Source organism: Haliotis cracherodii, unplaced genomic scaffold (genome assembly GCF_022045235.1).
Source record: "Haliotis cracherodii isolate W230 unplaced genomic scaffold, xgHalCrac1.p SCAF_29, whole genome shotgun sequence".
NCBI lineage: Eukaryota > Metazoa > Mollusca > Gastropoda > Lepetellida > Haliotidae > Haliotis > Haliotis cracherodii.
In genome coordinates, this window is record NW_027266285.1 from 992,662 (window position 1) to 1,015,634 (window position 22,973).

The 22,973-nt window shown below is 38.4% G+C and overlaps 1 protein-coding gene across 7 annotated transcripts in view; it reads left to right on the plus strand.

The window, feature by feature from the left end:
- The window catches only part of LOC139473536 (tensin-3-like), a 258,760-nt gene that overhangs the window by 85,896 nt on the left and 149,891 nt on the right, over positions 1 to 22,973 (plus strand). For all 7 annotated transcript variants that reach the window (XM_071256156.1, XM_071256160.1, XM_071256164.1 and 4 more), the window contains 2 exons: positions 10,429 to 10,540; positions 21,299 to 21,336. In XM_071256156.1, coding sequence (XP_071112257.1) covers positions 10,429 to 10,540; positions 21,299 to 21,336 — 150 coding nt within the window. The remainder of the gene's footprint in view (positions 1 to 10,428; positions 10,541 to 21,298; positions 21,337 to 22,973) is intronic.

Here is a 22,973-nt window from a genome sequence, read left to right on the forward strand (position 1 = left end):
CATCGAAAGGTAAAGCATTAACCAAAAAGGGCATCTGTGTCTTATTGACACGAAAACATGGTAATAGATACACTGCAGTAGTAAATTTAATAACTGATTCTGTCATCTTACAATATATCTTTATTATGTTTCTTTTCTGACTTAAGGTTATTTTAAAATAAAATTATGTAAACAAATAATTGAATTAGTCAGGCCTTTGAAACAAACTCAATTTCTTTTCCTCACTACATTAGAAATGTACGGGAGGCAAAGAACCCCTGAGATGTGACTTTCTCTTTTACCCCCAAAGCTATGAAGCTACCAAAGTGTTTTTGTGTGCTCAGAAGATTCATCAGACTATAAAGCCATTTTGTCAACATTGTTTTAGTATGTAGGCTGCTGCTAAAGTAATTGTCAAGTTTTGATATGGTGAGGAGCGGTAAGGACACTGGGATCTCCACTGCAGAGTACAGCCAAAGATAAACTATATGGCTCTAAAGGAAAACATGGGTGTATGACAGGTTCGTCCAAAAGCCAGTAAATCTCTTTTGTTTGTGTGTGTTTGAAAGGTAGTTCAATGTTACCATGTGCAGGGTCAGGCAATCAGATGTCTTGTTTATCTTCTTTAAAATAACACTGGTGTCCAGAATAGAACAGACATGAGAAACCACCTACACAGGTCTCTTATACACTTAATGATGTTGTTACTTGGGACAGGGCATATTGGAGGCCGTCTTCTTCTGTATCTCATCACAGCAACCAATCAGTTGTTGCTGTATCTCATCACAGCAACCAATCAGTTGTTGCTGTATCTCATCACAGCAACCAATCAGTTTGTTCCTGTATCACATCACAGCAACCAATCAGGTTGTTGCTGTACCACATCACAGCAACCAATCAGTTTGTTGCTGTACCACATCACAGCAACCAATCAGGTTGTTGTAGTACCACATCACAGCAATCAATCAGGTTGTTCCTGTACCACATCACAGCAACCAATCAGTTTGTTCCTGTACCACATCACAGCAACCAATCAGTTTGTTCCTGTACCACATCACAGCAACAAATCAGTTTGTTGTAGTACCACATCACAGCAACCAATCAGGTTGTTGCTGTACCACATCACAGCAACAAATCAGTTTGTTCCTGTACCACATCACAGCAACCAATCAGTTTGTTCCTGTACCACATCACCGCAACCAATCAGGTTGTTGTAGTACCACATCACAGCAACCAATCAGTTTGTTCCTGTACCACATCACCGCAACCAATCAGTTTGTTCCTATACCACATCACAGCAACCAATCAGTTTGTTCCTGTACCACATCACAGCAACAAATTTATTGGTTTCTGTTTGATGTCATAACAACCAATCCACCTGTTCTGTAGAAACCAATCAGTCTGGTTGTATATCCCATCGTAGTGACCAAACAGTCTGTGTCTGAATCACATATCAGTGTGTATGTTGTCTCCAAGCCAGTGATCATATGAGTGTTTTCAATTCAAGGGAAGTGCACTTTATTCCTTGATCATACAGTGGTCCTTTATCAAGTAGAGGGGAATAAAAAAACCATGTTCTGTTATCTTTTCATGATCCAGATTAAGTGATTGTGTTTGGGGGCCCAGTGTCATTAGACACAGCAATTAGCTGTCCAGAATTATTTTCCATAGATATTCCAGGATCTGCTGTTAATGCGTTCAAACCCCATATCTGTCTGGTTGTGATCTCTTGTTTGCCTGCACCAGATCTGTGTTATGGGTTACACCAAGGTGGTCAATATCTTTTACCATGCATTTACAGTTAAAAACATTCCTCCCACATTCAGGTGACATAATGTTCAAACAGCATAAAACCCAGTCCAGTCACACACTCTGTGAGAGTCTGTGAACATGTGATCATTGTAAATGTGATAATCTGTGACTTTATTATAGTATAAAATTGTGGTCAGCAAGCCTAGGTGAGCTTTGATCTTACAACCATGATGTATAGTATAATCTGTTGTTGAACTGCAATAGCTGAGTTGCTTACGTTTCAGTGACTGCATGGGATTAGTGCCAAATGTTTCAGCTACTGGCTGCTCTGCCTGCTCTTGGGTGGCCCAGTGGTCCATGCCCCACAGTTTGACTTGTGTTGTTGACTTGTGTTCCTTGTCTTCCATAGGGCCTGAACAAGCAGACCTGATCCCATCTGTGTGTCAGCCTGATATATCATTAAGGATATATATAGTGTGTCACTCACTTGTCAATCAAAAGCATGTCAAGTCTTGACTTTTGAGAAACTGATGCTTGGAAGATATATCTTGGCACGAGTGCAGTGCTACTGGCAGTATACATGTATGGCCAAGGAAGCTGTTGATGTAGATCAAACTGTTTTTAATTGGAGGTTCAAAGGATAGATGTAATGAGGTCCATGGGATTCATGAGAAGCAGTCAGTCAAGATCTGCACTGAAATAGTTTAACTTCATCCATAAGATGAACATCATCAATACCTAAAGGGCTGACACCCAGATAACACTGACTACCCCTTTGTTTTGAAAAATATGTTAGGAAAATCTGATTGACTGAGTTGTAAGTGGCCAGCTGTTCATTCCTGTCTGGCCTAACAAGCAAGACCCTTGCCCATTCAGTCTCAGATAAACCTGACTAAGCCCTGGCTGGCTGCTGGTCCAGGATGCTAGTGTTCTGTGTAATGTGGACAGGTGCACTATTGCCCTATAACAATAAGCTCTGCCTGCACAAACATCACCAATAGGACACTTTGCCTACTTGTGGAATGACACGATCAGTCCAAAAGTGTAAATTCTTTGGTAAACAGAGGACTAATAACAAATTCAAATATTCAGTCTCCTCAAACATTATTGCTGATTAGCTGTCATGAGATTTAGTTGGGACGTATTTTCAAAGCAATTCATTTTTTCTTCTGGTGCCTTTAAGTCACACTACTTGTATTATTTATAGAACATGATCATCATGAGCATCAATAGGCTGAGCAATTTGTCACTGCTATGTTTCACCAGGTGCAAGCGGTCATGGCCAAAACATTTAGGTCAGTAAAAACTTTGACCATAAGGATGTTTTAAATCGAGAAATTTGAAAAGTAATTTTCTGTTAAATGATGATGATGTGAATATACTATTACCATATTTGCATAAGGTAAATTAAATTTAGTTTAAGTGCAAAGTAGATTTCTTATACACAAGCTTACATACAAACAAGTTTGTGAAAAATATTTTACTTGGCTAACATATACAGCTTCTTGCAATCTCTGTTTAGACATAATGATTGCTAACATCATGTTTATAAGTGTATTCAACCGTTCAAAACAGGTTGCCATATTTTTACAAGGAAACATGTTTTCAGTTATAGGTTCAAGAAGGAAACCAGCTTCCCTTTTGCAAGATTGTCCTGCAATAAACTTTCTCCGTATGGTTTCAGGTTTGTTGTTGTCTGGGTTTGATTGTAACCACTGGCTCAGGTCTGGCACAGGTTGCACTGGCTGAGCTTCAGGAAATGCACATGGCTTCCTTTAGGTCATTGACACAACCTGGTTTCATTTCACCAAGTTACTTGATTCCAGAGACTACTTCTTTAAAAATCATTAATAATTATATTCTGTTCAATAACAAATTTGAAATAACAAAAACTGCTATTGAATTATCTGAATGTATCAAGTATGAGATCATAACCAATTAGCTTGGTGAAAACATGTACAAGTACATGTAATATCATGTAAATGTAACGAAAGTAATGTCATTTAGGGTGTGGAGACAACATCAGTGACAGTATTTGTGAAGATGAAGTGTCTGTATTTTAATGATTTTTTTCTTCACAATTTATTCTTAAGATTTGTGAATGCACCGGAGATAATGAAGAAAGTGGTAATAAAAGGCAAACCCAGATTACTTGACTATCGTAGTCGGATCTCTGTGTATTTGGTTGACTTTGGCACTTTCGATTAGCCAAATATTATTCTTTGCTCTGGCAAGCCTGTGATGAGCTAGCTGTAAGGACAATGTTAGAATCAGCCCTGGAATTTGTACTCGTTCAATAATGAATTCCCCGAAAAGACTCTCACTACATTTAGTAGTACTTTAGCAGGTTTCTGCTGAATTCCTGTTATTGTTACCCGGTTATTTCCTTTGAATAACATTCTTAGCTTGTGTTGAAGCTATTTGAACAGGTCATTAGGAAGAGAAAAAGGTAGAGAGCCTTACACCTACTTTGTATTTTTATTGATGATTTGGAAAAAACTGTTGGGCCCCACATCAAGCTGCCCTACATACAGTTTATGTCATGACCACAGTCTTTAAAGTTCGAATTATAGAATACTAAAACATGTGTTAAATGCCATTGATGCTCCCCATTAACTGACCCACATACAGAGTATAACACTACTGTTTTCTTCTCTTTGAGTGAATACAATCATCTATGGACTACTGTTGTCTGTTGACATACATAATAGACAGAATGCATGTTGCCTGTCCCTTGGAATGTAGCCCTATGGGTGACCCATGAGGGAGCCCGAGGCCTCCAGTATCTCAATCATTCTTGTTTTGCTGAAAGAACTGTCTGATAGAGGATTGGGTGCCTACAATGTCTGACCTGTCTCATTGTATCATTATGACCCAATGGCTTGTCGTTTGTACTATTTCAGTAACGGGTTTATCTAGTCCAGACTTGATTACTTACAGGCTGCTGTGTAGACAAACACTTAGTTTTTGAAAACATTTCTTTAAAATAATTGTTATTTTTTCCCCTGAAAGAACCTAATCAAGGAAACTAGAATTGGTTTAGTTTGATCTAGACTTGCCTAGGCTTTTAGTAAATCTTTAAATATATATTCCACAGTTATGGCACAGGACTAGCTGCTGTGATAAAGCTAGAATTGTCCTGACTGTTGCATAAAACAATATTCACTCACTGTATATAAGAAGGTTGCATACCATAGTTGTCAAGACCTGCTGATGAATTGCTGATAACTTATAGAAGTAGGTCCCAGATTCTGCCCCTTTTTTGTCCTTGGTGCTGTATGTGAGCTTCATGAAATTGGTTAATGTCTATGGTCTGTGTCACAAGGGACTTCCACATTAAGATAACTGCTGGACCCCCAAGATGTCACAGAAATACTGTTAAAAGTGGCATTTAATCTTTGACTTTCTTCAAACACATGAATAGACAGTTTTCTCTGCTGTCTACATTACCCAGTGACTGTGTATTACTGAGGTATTACATGTGTCGCCTGATCAGTGGGATGTGCTATTGAGCAGCTAGCACTGTAGTTCACCTATCTGCTTATTGATAGTGTTTCATATCCCATTACATTTACATTGATCCAAACTGTCCGGTAATGCCTGGTAATTCACCTAGCTGAGATGTGTCTCCTGATCAATAAAAGGCTTGGCTAAAAGTCCATGTGGGAATCAAAGGCATTTGAATGAAAATCTTTCAGATTGAATAGCTAATGGAGCTTATGATTTTGATGTGATCATGAACAAGTCACAAGTGGAAAGTATGCACTTAAAAAGAAATCTTTTTCAGATTGCTGGTATTTCTGGTTGTGTCATGGAAGCCAAAAGATTTGTTTGTTTTTTCTAATGAAAAGGTTACAAGCTTGATTACCCTACTAGAACATCCTATCAATATTCCCATAATCAGATGAATGTTGAAGAGTCATCATCCAGAGATAATCCATTTACCTTGGTTATGTTAACTAATGCTAAGTAGCAGAACCAGTGCTGATGTGCTTGATGATGTGTCCAGACACTTGCATGCAGCCATGACCAATATGAAACAAGGGTCAGCAAGGACAGTCTCGTCAGCCATTGTGGTCCCTGTTGAATATTTGATGGTCAATTAGTCATGTCCCTACACCAGTCTCCTGGGAAAAGGATGGAAGTCCATTTGGGTCATATTTCACAAGAACGAGAACAGACCTTTGGAGACTTGATGGTGTCACATTTCTGGGAGATTCACTCATTGACTGTAATCCTTTGTCACTTGATTGAAGCTAAGTCCTTTCTGCTCAACTCCAACTGGGCAGGATTTTCTCTGTTATTTTGTTTACATGTACTCGGCCAGAGAATATGTCCAGAATACAGAATGCCATATGATTGGCAAAGTGCCTTGTTTGTCCATGCAGGAGATATGCATGATTCTCTCCGCTGTCCAAGGGCCTCAGTATCTGAGCAAACAGCAAGAGCTGAGATAGTGTGATGTATCACCTTCCAATTCAGCTGCTAAAGGGTCCCCATGAAGCAATGTCAAGTTGATATAGTTGTAAAATGGGAAACATATTTTCGCCCCCATCCTGGTAGTGTTTTGGGAGTTTTGATAATCTTTTCTCTACATGATGTTATGATGTCACAATCAATAAAACATTCATGAATGTAGGAATGGTGTCAGTGTGAGAAGTCTTGGTTCAAGTCTAATGGAAAACTCCATGTAAACATGGTGGTATCATTTCTATTTGTGCTTTTCTAATCTGTATTAGACTAGTGGCTATTATGCTCTCAGCTTATCTCATTAACGGCTGAACTGACTTCAAAGGGAAGTCTCCATGCAGGGAAGGTAACTGTCACAAAGGACATCAGGGATTATCTGTTGCCATCTTTCTGTAACATAATACCACTAATTATTCACAGATGCCAAAAATTCTCATGTTATTATTAGTAATTTACATAATTACATATCAAGTCTCTCCAGGAATTTGCTACTTCATGACCATTGTCTCGTACCATCTAATCAGCATCAGAGTCTAGACCTCCATCACTGCATGGGAAGGACTGTCGGGCAGGACAGCTAATCTGCCCTGTTAGCATCTTCAGCCTCTGTTTGTCCTGTGGCAGTCTCTGCATATGTCCCGCTGTCTCAGCAACAGAAAGGTGATCACCATTGACTGCTGCCTGGTACTATTGTGTGTGTCACATGGTTGTATCATTCAGCTAGCTCAGTGAACTGTCAGGACTTTGCTTAGTTGATCATTGTCACCAGGACAGACACATGGCTGCCTTACAGTCCACTTATCTTATCAATTTTTGAATAGGAAGGAGTTTTCTTACATGTTTATTTACAGAACAACTTTGTAACAGAAAACCTTAAAATAGACTGACTGTAATAGATAAATGTAGTGGTAAGTAAGAGACTGAGAGTGTTTTTGTATTCAAGCTGTATTACAGAGGCCTGAAACAATTGTCAGGACCAGGCAGATCACTGTCTGAAACAAATGCAGCATCCCATGTCATCAGACTCTGGTTGTTCAATTTAGTTGCCAATTGTGACCAGCAATAGATCGAGTGCTTGGGACCTATTCTAACCTGATGGGAAGCAGCAGAAAGTGCAGTTGCTCATCACTGAAATAACATTGGTTCTAGTCTCACATGGGACACCCCATTGACTTGTGATCCCTGCTCCATGTTCATAATAATGAACAAATGCAATCTTTTCATAAAGTCTTGTAGGGTTTAATAATTTGGATCTTGTCCAATCTGTGTATGATAAGAAGTAAATTGAATAGCTGGACCAAGGACAAATTTAATTAGACAGTCATCCATTGTTCATATTACAACCATTGCTACATCATTGCTTGAAATCGTAGAGTCACTGTTATCTTGGACCATCATGTGCCCACCATGCATTGCCAGGGCTCCCACTACTATTGTAGTTACAGTGGACTTTGTGGGTGCATCCTTGATTATATCGTGTTTTACATCTCCAGTTAGTAGATATACCCAGGACCTATTCGCCACCATAGCTTTATTTTGCATCCAGTATAAAAGATACAATACTAACATTAGCAGTCCAGAACTCGCCACGAAATTGGCCGTCTTAAATACAAGCTGGGCAGTTCTTGTAGCATAAGCAGTCTTTGAAATAAGCACCTGCCTGTAGGCCCGTGGCAGTTAGATCTCATGTCAGGCCATAGTTTCAAGTTTGTATGGGTCCTTGTGTCCTGCAGAAATATTATGTGTCAATTTATTTGTCACAGTTTTATTAATGTGTTGGTCCTGATGGCAGCCTGGCAATTTATTTTATTTCAAACACTGAGCAAGTAGTCTTGATACTCAGGAAAACTGATTTCAATAAAAATATCAAGGGCTTGTTTGTACAAGGCTCTGATTCTGAATGTTGGTCTACGCCGAACTTGCCTCCAGAAGAGGCACTTTGATTGGCTGTGTAGAGAGTGGGTGCAGGGTATATCTTATTAAAGAATGGAGATACAATACACAGGATAATTGAGGAGGATGTTAGTGCTACCCCTGTTAGTGCTACTGCATCATCAATAGGTTCTTAAATTGCTTCATCATCAGGCTTTAGCCGCTTTATTCCTAACTTCACTGGATGAGATCTGTGACCTCAGAAGGGAAGTCAGCTGCTGGGGTTGTTAGGAGTATCTGCAAGGTCATCACTGATGGCACTGATGCTCTGAGACCACTTCCATGGCATTTCAGGAGAGATTCATCATCTTCAGCACAAATTATTTGATGGTGTGCCCATAGAGATGTCTGGCCGATGCATGAAGCCTCAGGGAATAAACAGACATTTGTATGTACCACATGACACAGGAAGGTGTGAAGCCATTATGATTAGATGTGTTTCCTTTCTCTTGTGGGGATAGCTTCAAAGTACCATTACTGATGGGATTAGCACAACAACCAGTCAGAAAACATACATGTTACCTTTTGGATGAGAATTAGTGAAAAATATATAAAAGATTCAGTTAGACTGAAAATATTGGCAACATCACAAGCCCCATGAACATATGTGTGCATCCTGACTTTGATAGAGATTCAATTATTTACTGATTGGGTCTTGAATACAACAATGTCGAACTATGATAAAAAAATTGTCATGGTGGATGTAACCTATATATAAATGAATCACTCCTTTTTATTTCTAGCACAATGTTGCAGTGGTAATGTGCCAAGTCTTGAAAGTAAAACATGTCCACTTCATTTGCAGTGTGTATGTTGCAACATGTGTTGATAATAAATTCTGTGATACTGTGGGTTGGGGTAGGTGGGGGGGGGAGGGATGGATATGGAATGAGGAAAGTGAAACCTGCAGTAACTGAAACAAAAAATGCAAATGTTGGAAAATATACAGTATTTGCCTAAAACAAGTAAATGTGATATTGACAGTGTTATGTTTGATGGATTTTAGTTTGATTTCACCTGACAAATCCTCTGAGTTCTATTTACCTGCTGAGGCTGTTCAGAATGCTGCTGCACGGCTGAAAGTGGACCATCTAATTAGGCTGTAAATGCATTTCTAGTGTATGAGCGGCACTTAAAGCAAGTCCTTGAAGTAGTACAATAAGTTGCATAGAGAGGTCAACAGAAGCTATAATGGATGTATTTATTGACCAATTTGTCCTTTGTGTGTGTGTGTGTGTGTGTGTGTGTGTGTGTCTGTGTGTGTGTGTCTGGGTGTGTGTGTCTGGGTGTGTGTGTCTGGGTGTGTCTGTGTGTGTGTGTCTGTGTCTGGGTGCGTGTCTGGGTGCGTGGTGTGCGTGGTGGTGGTACTTCTAACCCAAATACAGACAACTTGCTTTGATGGCCACAGCCAACAATGTATACATCTTGTTCAAAGTTTGTGGTCGTAAACAGGATGAAATAGTGAATTAACCACAGAGATGAAAGAGGGCAGAAGGTAGACTTTAGTCTGGAACAGTATTTTGAAACTTTTCTGTGAAAAACACATGTTTTCACAACTGAAATATTGTTGTGCACATGGCATGCTCTATGTTTCAAGAACTGATATTTCAATACTTTTTGTGCATGTGAAGATGACATGCACAATGCACTCAGTGAAACATCATCTGTGTTATTGCCACTCTTCGTAAATGACATTTTGACTTCAGAATGAATGGGGTATACGGTATGGCACTTTTAGCCATTTTTATGGCCATATCACAGCATGGGACACTAAGAATTGGGTTCACACATTATACCCAGGTCTTTGGGGGACACACCCATGCTTTGACACCAAGGCTACCCCACTTCACCTTTGGTTTCAGTGGAGTATAATAATAATATGAGTGTGATTCTGTTCAATTCAGCACAGGTCAATATTCAGATCACCTGATCCAAAGTTCTTTGTGAACATAAATCATAATGTGTTGTTTGTTATCTGTCATCCAGACGCTGTGCTCTCATGTTGGATGCCATTTGGCCGCTATGTATCTATTATTTGAATACCCGGTAATAAAATTTCATAAATAATTGAGGTTCGATGGTCATTCTCATTGAAATATCTTTTTTAATGCCCTGTTTAGATAGAACTTTCAGTGCCTGAAATTGACTGAATGTAATCATTAGAAACGTGCATGAGCTCGGTTACTTTTGTTTTGCCACAGATGCTCATATGTATGCAACTTTCTGTCCCAGCATTTAATGTTGTACAATGTAAATTAGCCATGGTCATCTGTATGTCATATTTCCTACTTTCAGCCGGAAGAGCCCAAGGTTCTGAGGCATCAGTTCAAGCTCTATGCTTTTCGTCGTCCTCACACGTGCTATGTGTGTAAGCAGCTCGTCTGTAACCAGGGGTCAGCCTGTCAAGGTCAGTAATAAAATTTTATTAAAACTCTAGCTCTCACAAAAATGTGTTGTACTGAAGTTTTGAAGGTTATCTGGTAAATAGGGTATCACTGTGTGGACTTATCAGGTGTCGGGTGTGTTCTCAGCACATCATTTTACATGTTTTAGGTACGTCAGATTGAGTGGTGTGGTGTGGCTTATAAGATGGATTATTTTAAACACAGCCACTTGATGGATCACCATCTGACTCCTATGTCACACCCTGATCATCACTCTCTTGTGTGTGTGTAGCTGGCTGTATCAGTGTCACATCACACCCTGATGAAGGCATCACAGTCCAGGTGGACAGACTCTTGTGTGTGTGTTAGCTGGCTGTATCAGTGTCACATCACACCTAGATGAAGGCATCACAGTCCAGGTGGACAGACTCTTGTGTGTGTGTTAGCTGGCTGTATCAGTGTCACATCACACCCTGATGAAGGCATCACAGTCCAGGTGGACAGACTCTTGTGTGTGTGTTAGCTGTCTGTATCAGTGTCACATCACACCCTGATGAAGGCATCACAGTCCAGGTGGACAGACTCTTGTGTGTGTGTTAGCTGGCTGTATCAGTGTCACATCACACCCTGATATATGTATGTGTGTAGCTGGCTGTATCAGTGTCACATCACACCCTGATATATGTATGTGTGTAGCTGGCTGTATCAGTGTCACATCACACCCTGATATATGTATGTGTGTAGCTGGCTGTATCAGTGTCACATCACACCCTGATATATAGATATATGTGTGTGTGTGTGTGTAACTGGCTGTATCAGTGTCACATCACACCCTGATATATGTATGTGTGTAGCTGGCTGTATCAGTGTCACATCACACCCTGATATATGTATGTGTGTAGCTGGCTGTATCAGTGTCACATCACACCCTGATATATAGATATATGTGTGTGTGTGTGTGTAACTGGCTGTATCAGTGTCACATCCACCCTGATATATGTATGTGTGTAGCTGGCTGTATCAGTGTCACATCACACCCTGATATATAGATATATGTGTGTGTGTGTGTGTTACTGGCTGTATCAGTGTCACATCACACCCTGATATATGTATGTGTGTAGCTGGCTGTATCAGTGTCACATCACACCCTGATATATGTGTGTGTGTAACTGGCTGTATCAGTGTCACATCACACCCTGATATATAGATATATGTGTGTGTGTGTGTGTTACTGGCTGTATCAGTGTCACATCACACCCTGATATATGTGTGTGTGTAGCTGGCTGTATCAGTGTCACATCACACCCTGATGAAGGCATCACAGTCCAGGTGGACAGACCCTTGTCTGTGTCTAGCTGGCTGTATCAGTGTCACATCACACCCTGATGAGGGGAAGATCATATGGATGGATACTCTTGCTGCTCTGGAGCTGTTTTATTACTGCCATAAACAACCTGCTTTTTACCGACTTCCTGTTGTTTTGTCCAGGAAACTTGAGAACCACATTTGATACATGTAGACTATTTTGGTCTACCTAATGAATGTGTCTAACCCATATGCTAGATATCACTATTTTTTCACCGGAGTAAATTGATATCTTAGCTGGAAAAAAAACAATATATTTTTAAAGGTCTCAAGCGGTAATGTTCCTCAGATTTCACCTCACAGTTGCGAAATACAATACAATACAATACATTACAGACATGAAAAAAACAAAATGTGACCATGACCATCACTCAAGGTATTGTTCACAGCAGACATAAAAACAGTCCAACAATAAATGTCTTGCTTCAGCATATAAAATTTGTTTTGCTTCTTAGAAATAGTCCTCATAAAATATATTTTAACAAATGTGAAACTCCATTGAAGTTTGAGCAATATTGTTGATGAAATCGTGTTGTGCATCAGGGTAGTGATTATCTGTGATACCCCACAATTAGGATGACGGGAATTCAGTGACAGATGGATTATCAGCTTAAGTCATCAGAGGTTACACTCCAACTTTGACCCAACAAGCCTCTGACCCTGTAATTTAATGATGTAATTGTGAAGTTGCCCACTAATTATCTTAATGTAATTATACCCATGTTCTGAAATATTTGCAGAAACATGGAGAGAGAGTTTATGAATGTTAAATTACCCATGAAGGGAACAAAAAGGATTTTCAGGGGCCAAAACAGATTACTAAACAGTTGGAAGGACTTTGATGAATGCTGATTTCTTTATGGGGTAATCTGAGATTGACATGGTGACATATATGATGGTATGATTTGTGAAAAAAACATGCGGCTGTTTGGTCAGGTCATGCAGGGGATGATTAATGGATGCAAGTAATATTTATCAGTGCATGCTTTATATTCTGAAGCAAATTCTGAGACTTTTCAAAAAAAGTTCTTATTGAGACTCATGAATGGCTGTATGCAATAAGCTAAAAGTATAGTCATGTATTGGAAACTCAATATCTTAACCTAACAAATATATAAGTGTTGATGCACAATGACAATTATTGAAGCTTTCAAAAATATTTGAAAAATAACTTTTTCACATTTCAATAAATCTTAAAAAGAAATTAAATTAAATAAAAAATTAAGACATTCTTTGTTTCTTACCAACCCCTTTTAGAAGCCAGGTTAGGTGTAAAGGGTTATAGGGTTTTACATTCATACAGAATATCGACACATTACTAGAATGATGAAGGAACTACTGAAAGCCCTGGACCATGTATAATGTACTCATGGTCATGCTTTTGAAGTGACAGTGAAAGGAATAAGTGTTCCTTCTAAGAATTGATGTTCATATCTCTGTTACTACATCAGCAGTGTCGGCATAACAAAGTCATGGGCGAGTTACCGCCCACCAACCCACCCCATTACTGATAGCACTTTCAGACTACCAGCATGCAATGTCACCATTCATTCAATGTGACGGTGAATATTTGTGGTGCATTGAAGCAGAGAGAGCTTCTACTGGTCATCTGTTGGCGTGGCCTTCATAGCCATCGGTCATCTGCTGTTGGTGACATTTATAGCTAACGAGAGAGCTCGCCCATTTCAACTCACATCATAATTTTGTGATTTACGATTTTGTTAATTAGTTTTAATTGCTCACTTTGTAAATAGATCATTTGTGACAATCAACCAATTTATTTTGTGCTTCTGTTAAGAGATTGAATTACTTTGAGGGGCTACACTGTTGATTTGTGATGTGAATTAAAGGCCTTGGGAATTGTGCAAAAGTAATGCTTATGCAAGCTTTCTTTTGGAGAAAATGACAATAAGAATAGTTTTAGAAATGACTGAAATTATTATAAGGCTTTGAACACTTCATCATAGTCACAAATTGACATGAAACATAAATTCTACAAAGATGAAGAAATGTAAGAAATAAAGGGGTTTCTAAGTCAGAATTCATCATGACTGGCCTGTATTGAAAAAGAAACCTGGTCATGACTTTGGCAACACAAAGAAAGAATATGGTCATTTCATAAATTGATTGGTGTTAATTTTTCAGGTGACTTAATCCCCCCAGGGGGCATTCTTTCATACTTTGTTGGACAATGATTACCAGGCACATGGTCCGAGTCTCCACAGAATAATCTTCAAGCTTATTGACTCATCTCCGAAGCAGGCCAGTCTGGTTTTGTGAACTACATCACTAACATAAAAAAAAATCTAATTTGGATTAAGTCAACTCAACATGATGAGGAATAACTGAGATCTAATAATCAAATTTGGGAATTAATGAAGCTGTTTGAGCTGACTTCCATGCTGGAGGTAAAGTAGGGCCAGATAAATGTATTAGATTTTTTATGACAGGTGACAGGATCCATATTGAATGAAAATTGAATCTCAGCATTGACAGGACAAGTAGGTCACAAGGGATGGCATTATGACGAGAAGAGATTCATCTGCTTTGTGTGAAAAATTATTGTGTTACGCTTGTCCTGCTGAGAGGTGCTCATGTGTGTGCGTTACAAGTAATTTATGGTCCGTCTATTCTAAACTATTTGAAAACACCCCATTTGTGTTATTAATCAGCAAGTACTTTGTATCAATTAGAGAGAAAAAAAACATTATGAGATGAGTATAGAATTGGTGCATATGATTAAGATGGGCACAATACTGATATTTGACAGCAGTGGTGTTAGTAATAATTCTGCGATAGCGATGTAAGCATTGTATATCCACACTTCAAACGTCAAAAAGAAAAATAAGTAAATTTGACTCGAAAGGGGAGCAAAAAAAACTACCTTGGACACTAATTCTTATTCTGAATCCCATGTCCCATGTATGTCATCATATGATGGACAATATGCATCAGGTGATAACTTGATTGATTTATTCAGTGAAATTAATTGCATATCAAGTTTTTGTTTGGACTTATATTGTGACTGTGATATGAGTATGAATTCCCCTTGGTTCAAAATACATTATAAAAATTAGTTCTGAAAAATGTTGTAATGAAGTGTAATTATGAAAGGTATTGTTAATGAAAGCAAGCAGAGAAGAAAGTCGTCCATGTAAAGGTACAAAGTCCCAGAGGAACACAGGCGATGACGAGGTGTCAGATTGTTATGTCACTTCATAAAACATGATTAGATGTCCAGTATATAATAGACTACACATTGGCCTCAATGTGCAATTCTCCACTGTGCCCTGTGTTCAAGCTAGTGTTAAAAATTCAGATAATCGTAGCCATACAGCTGAGTGGCAAGTCTAGTAAATTTACTGTCCAGTTAAAAAGTTCCTTTTACATTTGACTGAACCGTAAAGACCAAAAAACTTCCAAATTGGGAAAAATTGATACTCATTTTGTTATCACCACTGTCTGAAAAGGAGAAGCATATAGCAATCAAATCAGCATGTCTGTCCATCCACCATCCATTTTCTGTTTGCGGAGAAGAACTCCTAAACCGTTAAATATTTCTTGTTGAAACATGCTATATAGAGCAGCCTACTGGTGAAGTGAGTCTAGTGATTGTTTCCTGAGCAGAACTCCTCAAACTGTGAACATTTCTAGATGAAACTTGCCATACAGATCAAGCTAGTGGTGAAGTGGTGCCCTTTGATGATTTGAAATTTTTGTTTTCATATTTTTTTATTTTATTTCATGATGACAAGGTGGACCTATTCTAAAAAACAGGCATGTGCTCATTTCCAAGACAAAACTCCAAAACTGTTGAATATTATCTTTGATGAAACCTGCAATACAGATCAGTCTAGTGGGGAAATGTTGCCTTTTAACGATTTGAGATATTGAAAATTTTTTAACAGCATTATAATTTTCTTAACTGAACTAAAATATCCAATGGCAATGAACCAAAAGTGGGGTATGAGTAGCCAAACTGCATCAAACTGGGGGGTGTTGTCACTTATCTGGGCTAGTTGGGGAACACAATGACAACCTATAGTTCATTAACTGAGCCAACAAAATTCAGCAAGACCATCGGGCATGCATGTAATAGTTGACCATCAAAGATAAAACTGCCCATCTCAGACAGGCGAGTAAGTTTTACAGCCTTAGCCAAAAACACTTTTCATGGAAATGGTGTGATGGAAGATCGAGATGATGGATGATATTATATGATATGATATGATTATGATTCATACTGGCCTAATTCATCATTTCAATTGGCAGTTAACCCCATTAAAAACTAAAACAAATAAGATTTTATTTTGGTTTATATTTCACATGCTATTATATAGTTTTTTGGGGTTGAATTCCAAACACATTCGAAATACAGAACAATGCAATTATGTTATGATTATGAATAGTAATACTGTCTGATGAATGAAATACTGTAACAATGCAGTGATGGCATGAAAATGAAGGATGCTGTCTGATGAATGAAATACTGTAACAATACAGTGATGGCATGAAAATGAAGGATGCTGTCTGATGAATGAAATACTGTAACAATACAGTGATGGCATGAAAATGAAGGATGCTGTCTGATGAATGAAATACTGTAACAATACAGTGATGGCATGAAAATGAAGGATGCTGTCTGATGAATGAAATACTGTAACAATGCAGTGATGGCATGAAAATGAAGGATGCTGTCTGATGAATGAAATACTGTAACAATACAGTGATGGCGTGAAAATGAAGGATGCTGTCTGATGAATGAAATACTGTAACAATGCAGTGATGGCATGAAAATGAAGGATGCTGTCTGATGAATGAAATACTGTAACAATGCAGTGATGGCGTGAAAATGAAGGATGCTGTCTGATGAATGAAATACTGTAACAATGCAGTGATGGCATGAAAATGAAGGATGCTGTCTGATGAATGAAATACTGTAACAATACAGTGATGGCATGAAAATGAAGGATGCTGTCTGATGAATGAAATACTGTAACAATGCAGTGATGGCATGAAAATGAAGGATGCTGTCTGATGAATGAAATACTGTAACAATACAGTGATGGCGTGAAAATGAAGGATGCTGTCTGATGAATGAAATACTGTAACAATGCAGTGATGGCATGAAAATGAAGGATGCTGTCTGATGAATGAAATACTGTAACAATACAGTGATGGCATGAAAATGAAGGATGCTGTCTGATGAATGAAATACTGTAACAATGCAGTGATGGCGTGAAAATGAAGGATGCTGTCTGATGAATGAAATACTGTAACAATACAGTGATGGCATGAAAATGAAGGATGCTGTCTTATGAATGAAATACTGTAACAATGCAGTGATGGCATGAAAATGAAGGATGCTGTCTGATGAATGAAATACTGTAACAATGCAGTGATGGCGTGAAAATGAAGGATGCTGTCTGTTGACTAAAAGACTGTAACAACTGGAAATTCTATTGAAACACATCTGTTCGTTTAAAAGTCAAGTAAAATAGTTTTAGTTTTATGTCAGTGTCAGTATTCTTTTCTTTTTACCTTGGATATTGATCTTAACAATCATTTCCCATATTAGCTGTATCTGAGATGGATATTCAAGGGAGATAACTCTGTAGTAACTTAGTCACATTCTCACCATACTGTGTGTCCAGATTGTAATCTTGAAGAGAGCAAACATCCTGGTCGGAGTAGGAGGAGATGTATGTGAAATGAAACAGTCCTGGAGCTGATAAAGCTGCAGATCCAAAAACACATGCACATGCACATCCTCACGCACATGCACACAGGCAGATACACATATGTTGTGCATTTGCTTGTGACAACATGAATGTGGCTGCATGCTTATCCACATATATGAAAGAATTTTATATGATTGCAATAAAAATCAAATTGGGAGTTTGGGAACTCAACTTATCAACAAACTGTGGCACAAACATATTAATATCTGATATGAGTGTTTGTTTATTTCATTATCACTTTAAGTATCAGATAGTTCTTGTTAAACCAACTTTTATTCCTGTTTCTCTGTGATGGAAAGAGTCTGTTTCTCACTTGACCAACAGGGCTATAAATGAATCATGGTTAATGAATCATGGAGTAGACAAGGTCATCCTACCTGGACAGTAATTAGGTTGTCATGGTAGCCTGTATTGTCCTGACCAGGTGACCAGCGACCACTCATGTAAACACATGTAAACAACCAGTAGAGTTTGTTGCAAATTGCAGGGACTTGAAGTTTGAGTAGCTAATATATTGCACTCGAAATCTACTGTAACATGCAGCAAATCTCTAATGTACTACACTTATTTATAAAACATCATGAATGACTTAACTTAAAAGCAGGGAATTAAGAATTAAATCATGAACCAAAAAACTCCACCCCCCAAAATACTAAAGAGGACGAAAACCTGTAAAATTGAGACTTTTCTTGGAAAACACATGGTGTCTTGTATGAAGGTTACTATTTTCTTAACACATATGGCTTCATAGGAAATATGGAGCAGTGTGTTACCCTCCTCGTGATGGCAGGGACCTGACTCTCAGAATCATATATGTTGTACACACATTGTTCAGCCTGTCTCCCAGACCCAAGAGATGAAGAATGATTAGGCAAGGCAAGGCAGCTCTAACATTAAACTTTGTTCTGGGCTCCATTTGGATTTTATTTTGTTTCCTTTGTTGATATGTGTTTTTAGAAGAGAGAGCTTTATTATTTCTGGGACTAAATGTCAATCTAATTGTCTGTCTCAATACTGATTAAGGATTATCCAACTATGACCTACCTGCCAGACCAGGTCGCTAATAAAAACATACCGGTGCCAAGAGCATGAATATTTGGGTGACTTGCCTTGATCTGAATTAAAGTATCTATATATTTGGATTGGTAACTTTTAATTTTTTATTCCTCCATATACCTTTTGATGTAAAGTTTCACATATAAGATTATGATAAATTTAGATCATTATCAAGAATTTAAGAGGAAGTTAACACCCATCTAAATTGGTTGTCTCAATCTTGACAAGATGTAATTGATCATTTATCTGTTTAATGGAAAAGGAAACTGCTAAAAAGTATCAATTATTTTGGGTTTCCCCTGCGCAAGTGCTCTGAGAGAATAGCATGGTCCTTCAGCTAAAACAGACCATATAGGGATCAGGTATAGCCTTTAATGAGCCTAAAGCCGATTCCCGTGACCCTGTGGCCCTAGCTAATGTCTTCTATTACTAATGACCATGTGTTGAACATAACACTACTGTTGTGTGGATCCTGACAGTACGCTGTTCTCCCCTTGTGGATTATAACACCTGTCGGACCTAAACGAGCTTGTCAGATTGTTATCCTCAGGTGACTTGGACCTGGTGTCCAGGTGAGGTGAGGTATTGATCTGCATTAGGATGAGATCTCCCTGTGGGTGTTTATAATGGACAGGTGAGCCTATACAATATCTAGCAGGGTTACGTTACACCAGGGGATAAGGACATTATTATTCTGATCCCAGGTTAATTCAGTTGTGGTTAAGTCAATCAGAGATATATGGTATTGATGAGGTCCTTACCACAGGCAATTTTGCAAGGACAAGAGATCATATATGACTGACATTTACATGTCTTTTTAAGTTATGTTTTTAACGATCATGAATGATTTGTGAGATTAAAATGAAACATATTTTGGAAATTAACATTTTTATAAATATGAAATTTTCCATGGACCTGCAATTTACTCTCTAAGGCAGGATTCTGTGAATGTGGGTTATGACCTGCATGATATGACTGAAATACTATTAAAAGCAGCATTAAATGCCTTCCCTCACTGCAATGGGGCATTGTTTCTTTTTACCAGTCAATACCAGTATTAGCCTGATAAAACAACCAGGAACAACTAACTCAAGGGCAGTTACCATCTCTTAATCTATTGGAACTAACTGTACAGCAGATTTTATTAGCTCATGTAGCAATTTTGTGAAAGGAAGGTCAAAATTGCCAGTTCTGTCCAAGATCTCTCAATCTACTGTCTGCTGGTTCCTGGTTTTTGTGTTGCATAGGGCGGTGGAACTGTTTGTCAGGCCATGCAGCCAGGTTCCACACATAGATGCAGTGTGATGCCTTTTGGTATTCCTAGACAGTCTCCCAGACCCTAAAGAAACAAATAAAAAAAGGAGTCCAACTGAAGTCCAGAATGATTTGGCAAGTCTATGTAAGTCGGCTCTAGGGCTCACAAATGAGATTCTGGCTTGTTGTTGTCCCCCGCCACGCGAAAGCGCGAAGCGGGGGACATAGTCCGTCTGTACGTCCCACCTGTTTGTTGCCGCGATATCTCAAGAACTAAACACTGGATTGTCTTCATATTTAGAACTTTGGTGTATATACAGACTCCGCAGACACCAGTCGGTTTTGGTGACCTTGACCCCATTTTCAAGGTCACAGCAGGCAAATTTGCTTTTGGAGTTGGAAAACGGTGTTGCCGCGATATCTCAAGAACTAATATTTGGAACTTCATATTTGGAACTATGGTGTATATACAGACTCTACAGACACCAGTCGGTTTTGGTGACCTTGACCCCATTTTCAAGGTCTGGGCAGGCAAATCTGCTTTTGGAGTTGGAAAACGGTGTAGCCGCAATATCTCCAGAACTAATCGCTGGATTGTCTTCATATTTGGTACTATGGTGTACATACAGGCGAGGTACATTTCGTCACTTTGTGACAAATACTTGTTATCAGTTAATCTTGTAGTGTTTGCTGCTGATGTGGGTGACCACAACTGACACCTCAGAAACCCTCTCTCATCTGTCTAAACTTTAAAACTGCCATCTGTTGGACCTCACAATTACACAATACCAGGATATACTGGGTTTAGGCTTTTTGAAGAGGAAGCGTCCCTGCATTAATCATTCACAAATATATTTGCAATGGAGTCCAGTCATGCATAAAAGACCAATTCTGACTGCACTTTTGAGGTTAAATATTCAGATGATCCTTCCGAATCAGAAAAAAAGTTATGTTGTACTTGTGAGGAAAAGATGTGTTATTTTGTTCTGAAATTAAGGATTGTTCTGGGCTCCATTTGGATTTTTTTTAATTCTTATTTTTAGGTATATACTTTTTAGGAAGACTTTATATCTGGGACTAAACGTCAGTCTATGGTTCCCCTGCAGTAATAGTAATATTGCTGAAATATTTCAAAAACAACATAGAGCAATACTCACCCATTGTGTACTGTAAGAAGAATTATTTTCATCATGGATCTGGCTTCAAGAAGCTTTCAATGTTAATGCATGGTTTCAGCCACAGTATGTGGTGATATAAAGAATGGGCATTGTAGACCACAATATTACCTGTACTTTTTTTTACCAAAATGTTTTATATATATTTTTGAAATGATTGTTTTGTATAAAATTGTTCTTTCTTTTTCAGTCTGTCGCTATATATGTCATAGGAAATGTGAGCCACAGGTAGGTACCACTTTCCTTTCACTCTCTTTCAGCCAAAGGATCAAATGTTGGATTGTTTCCTGTGAATTTCAACAGTTTTGATGATATCTGACCTTAATATCTCGTGCCAAATCATGGCTACTTTTAAAGTTTTAAACAGTTCATAGATCAAGTCTATGATAAGAAGAAATAGTGTTTGACTGTCAGTCCTGATTGGTTTGTTACCATAGTAATGCTGGTATCAAAGGTCATTTTACACAGTATCAAGAATCACTTTCAGATGAAAGACAGACGCTGATAATGCACCAGCTTCCCTTGTTTCTGAAAAAAAATAATCGAAGTAAACAATGTTTATAGCTTCCTTTTGCCCTCAGTGACTCCCTGATTAGACTCGATTATTTCGTTGAGGCATCCATTTCATTGGAGACGGACATCCGTAATTAGTGCTGAAAGAATATCTTTCTTCATGAAACATTGTAGTGAAACTGGTGATTTTCATTGGTAGATTTCACAGTTCATTAGTGTTTCCATACAGTCATGGCAGTGATTCATTGTTAACTGATGTCTCCAAAGGCAGTGATTGACACACAATTTCTGATAACCAGGTTTTATCCCCAGCTGAAAAGTTTGCTCAGCAAAAGTAAATTAATTAGGTGGAATGCAATTTAGAAATGAAGCAAAGTCTCAACAAGGATGATTTTAATCTGACATTGACGATGGCAAGCTATAATTCTGTGGTATAGTTTGTATGTATGTTCAAATTAATTTGAGCCTTCAGAAAGATGATGTTTCATTTGATGTTCCTGCACCAAAAAATAATTGACTTACGTGTCTGATATAGCGTGAAAATATCCACTGTGCATTTAAGACAAAAGTACCTACATTTATATACAATTGAACCCTATTACTTCAAACCTAGCAGGACCGTGTTGTACCTTCAAGACATCTGGACAATCAAGATTATAATTCATGAGCATTTATATAGTAAGGCAGTCAGGACTGGAGAACAGGTTTGAGATATCTGTACATTCCAGATAAAGAGGTTCGACTGTATATATAAAAGAGTGAAATGAATCCATGAAATGAGTCTCTGAAGGCTGAAGTAAAATAAGATAAATGGATGAGTTGGGTTTATGTCATCAGTTTATTGCAAAAGGTAAGTGAGACAGGTTGCAGCTGATTGCCACTTGGGTGAAACCCATGGGCACAGGTACTGACAGATCAGTGCATCGGCATGATTAAAGGATTCAAACACAGTTATTGGATCCTTGCAGTGCTGAGGGAAGTAGCTGTTACAGCAAATTGCAGTGGGTTGCCCACACCCTGCGTGTTTGAAGAGACACTGTATCAAACTTAATGTTTATCAGCTGTAATATACTACTCCACTTTTGACAGGGACATATTTTTTTCTTTCCATGATACACAAAACTGATTCTCATAATATTGCAAGTGTGCATTTAAAAAGAATGACATATCTCTATAAAATATTGAGTATTATATGTACCTGTTTCTTGTTCAGCAGAACATCACAATGCTCTGTTTAAATGGATGACATCTGCACAGTACACCATACTTGTTATGAATGGGGTCTGAATCAGTCATACTGTTGTCAAAGTAGCTGATTACAGATACCATTTGGATGGCTGACCAACTGGGAA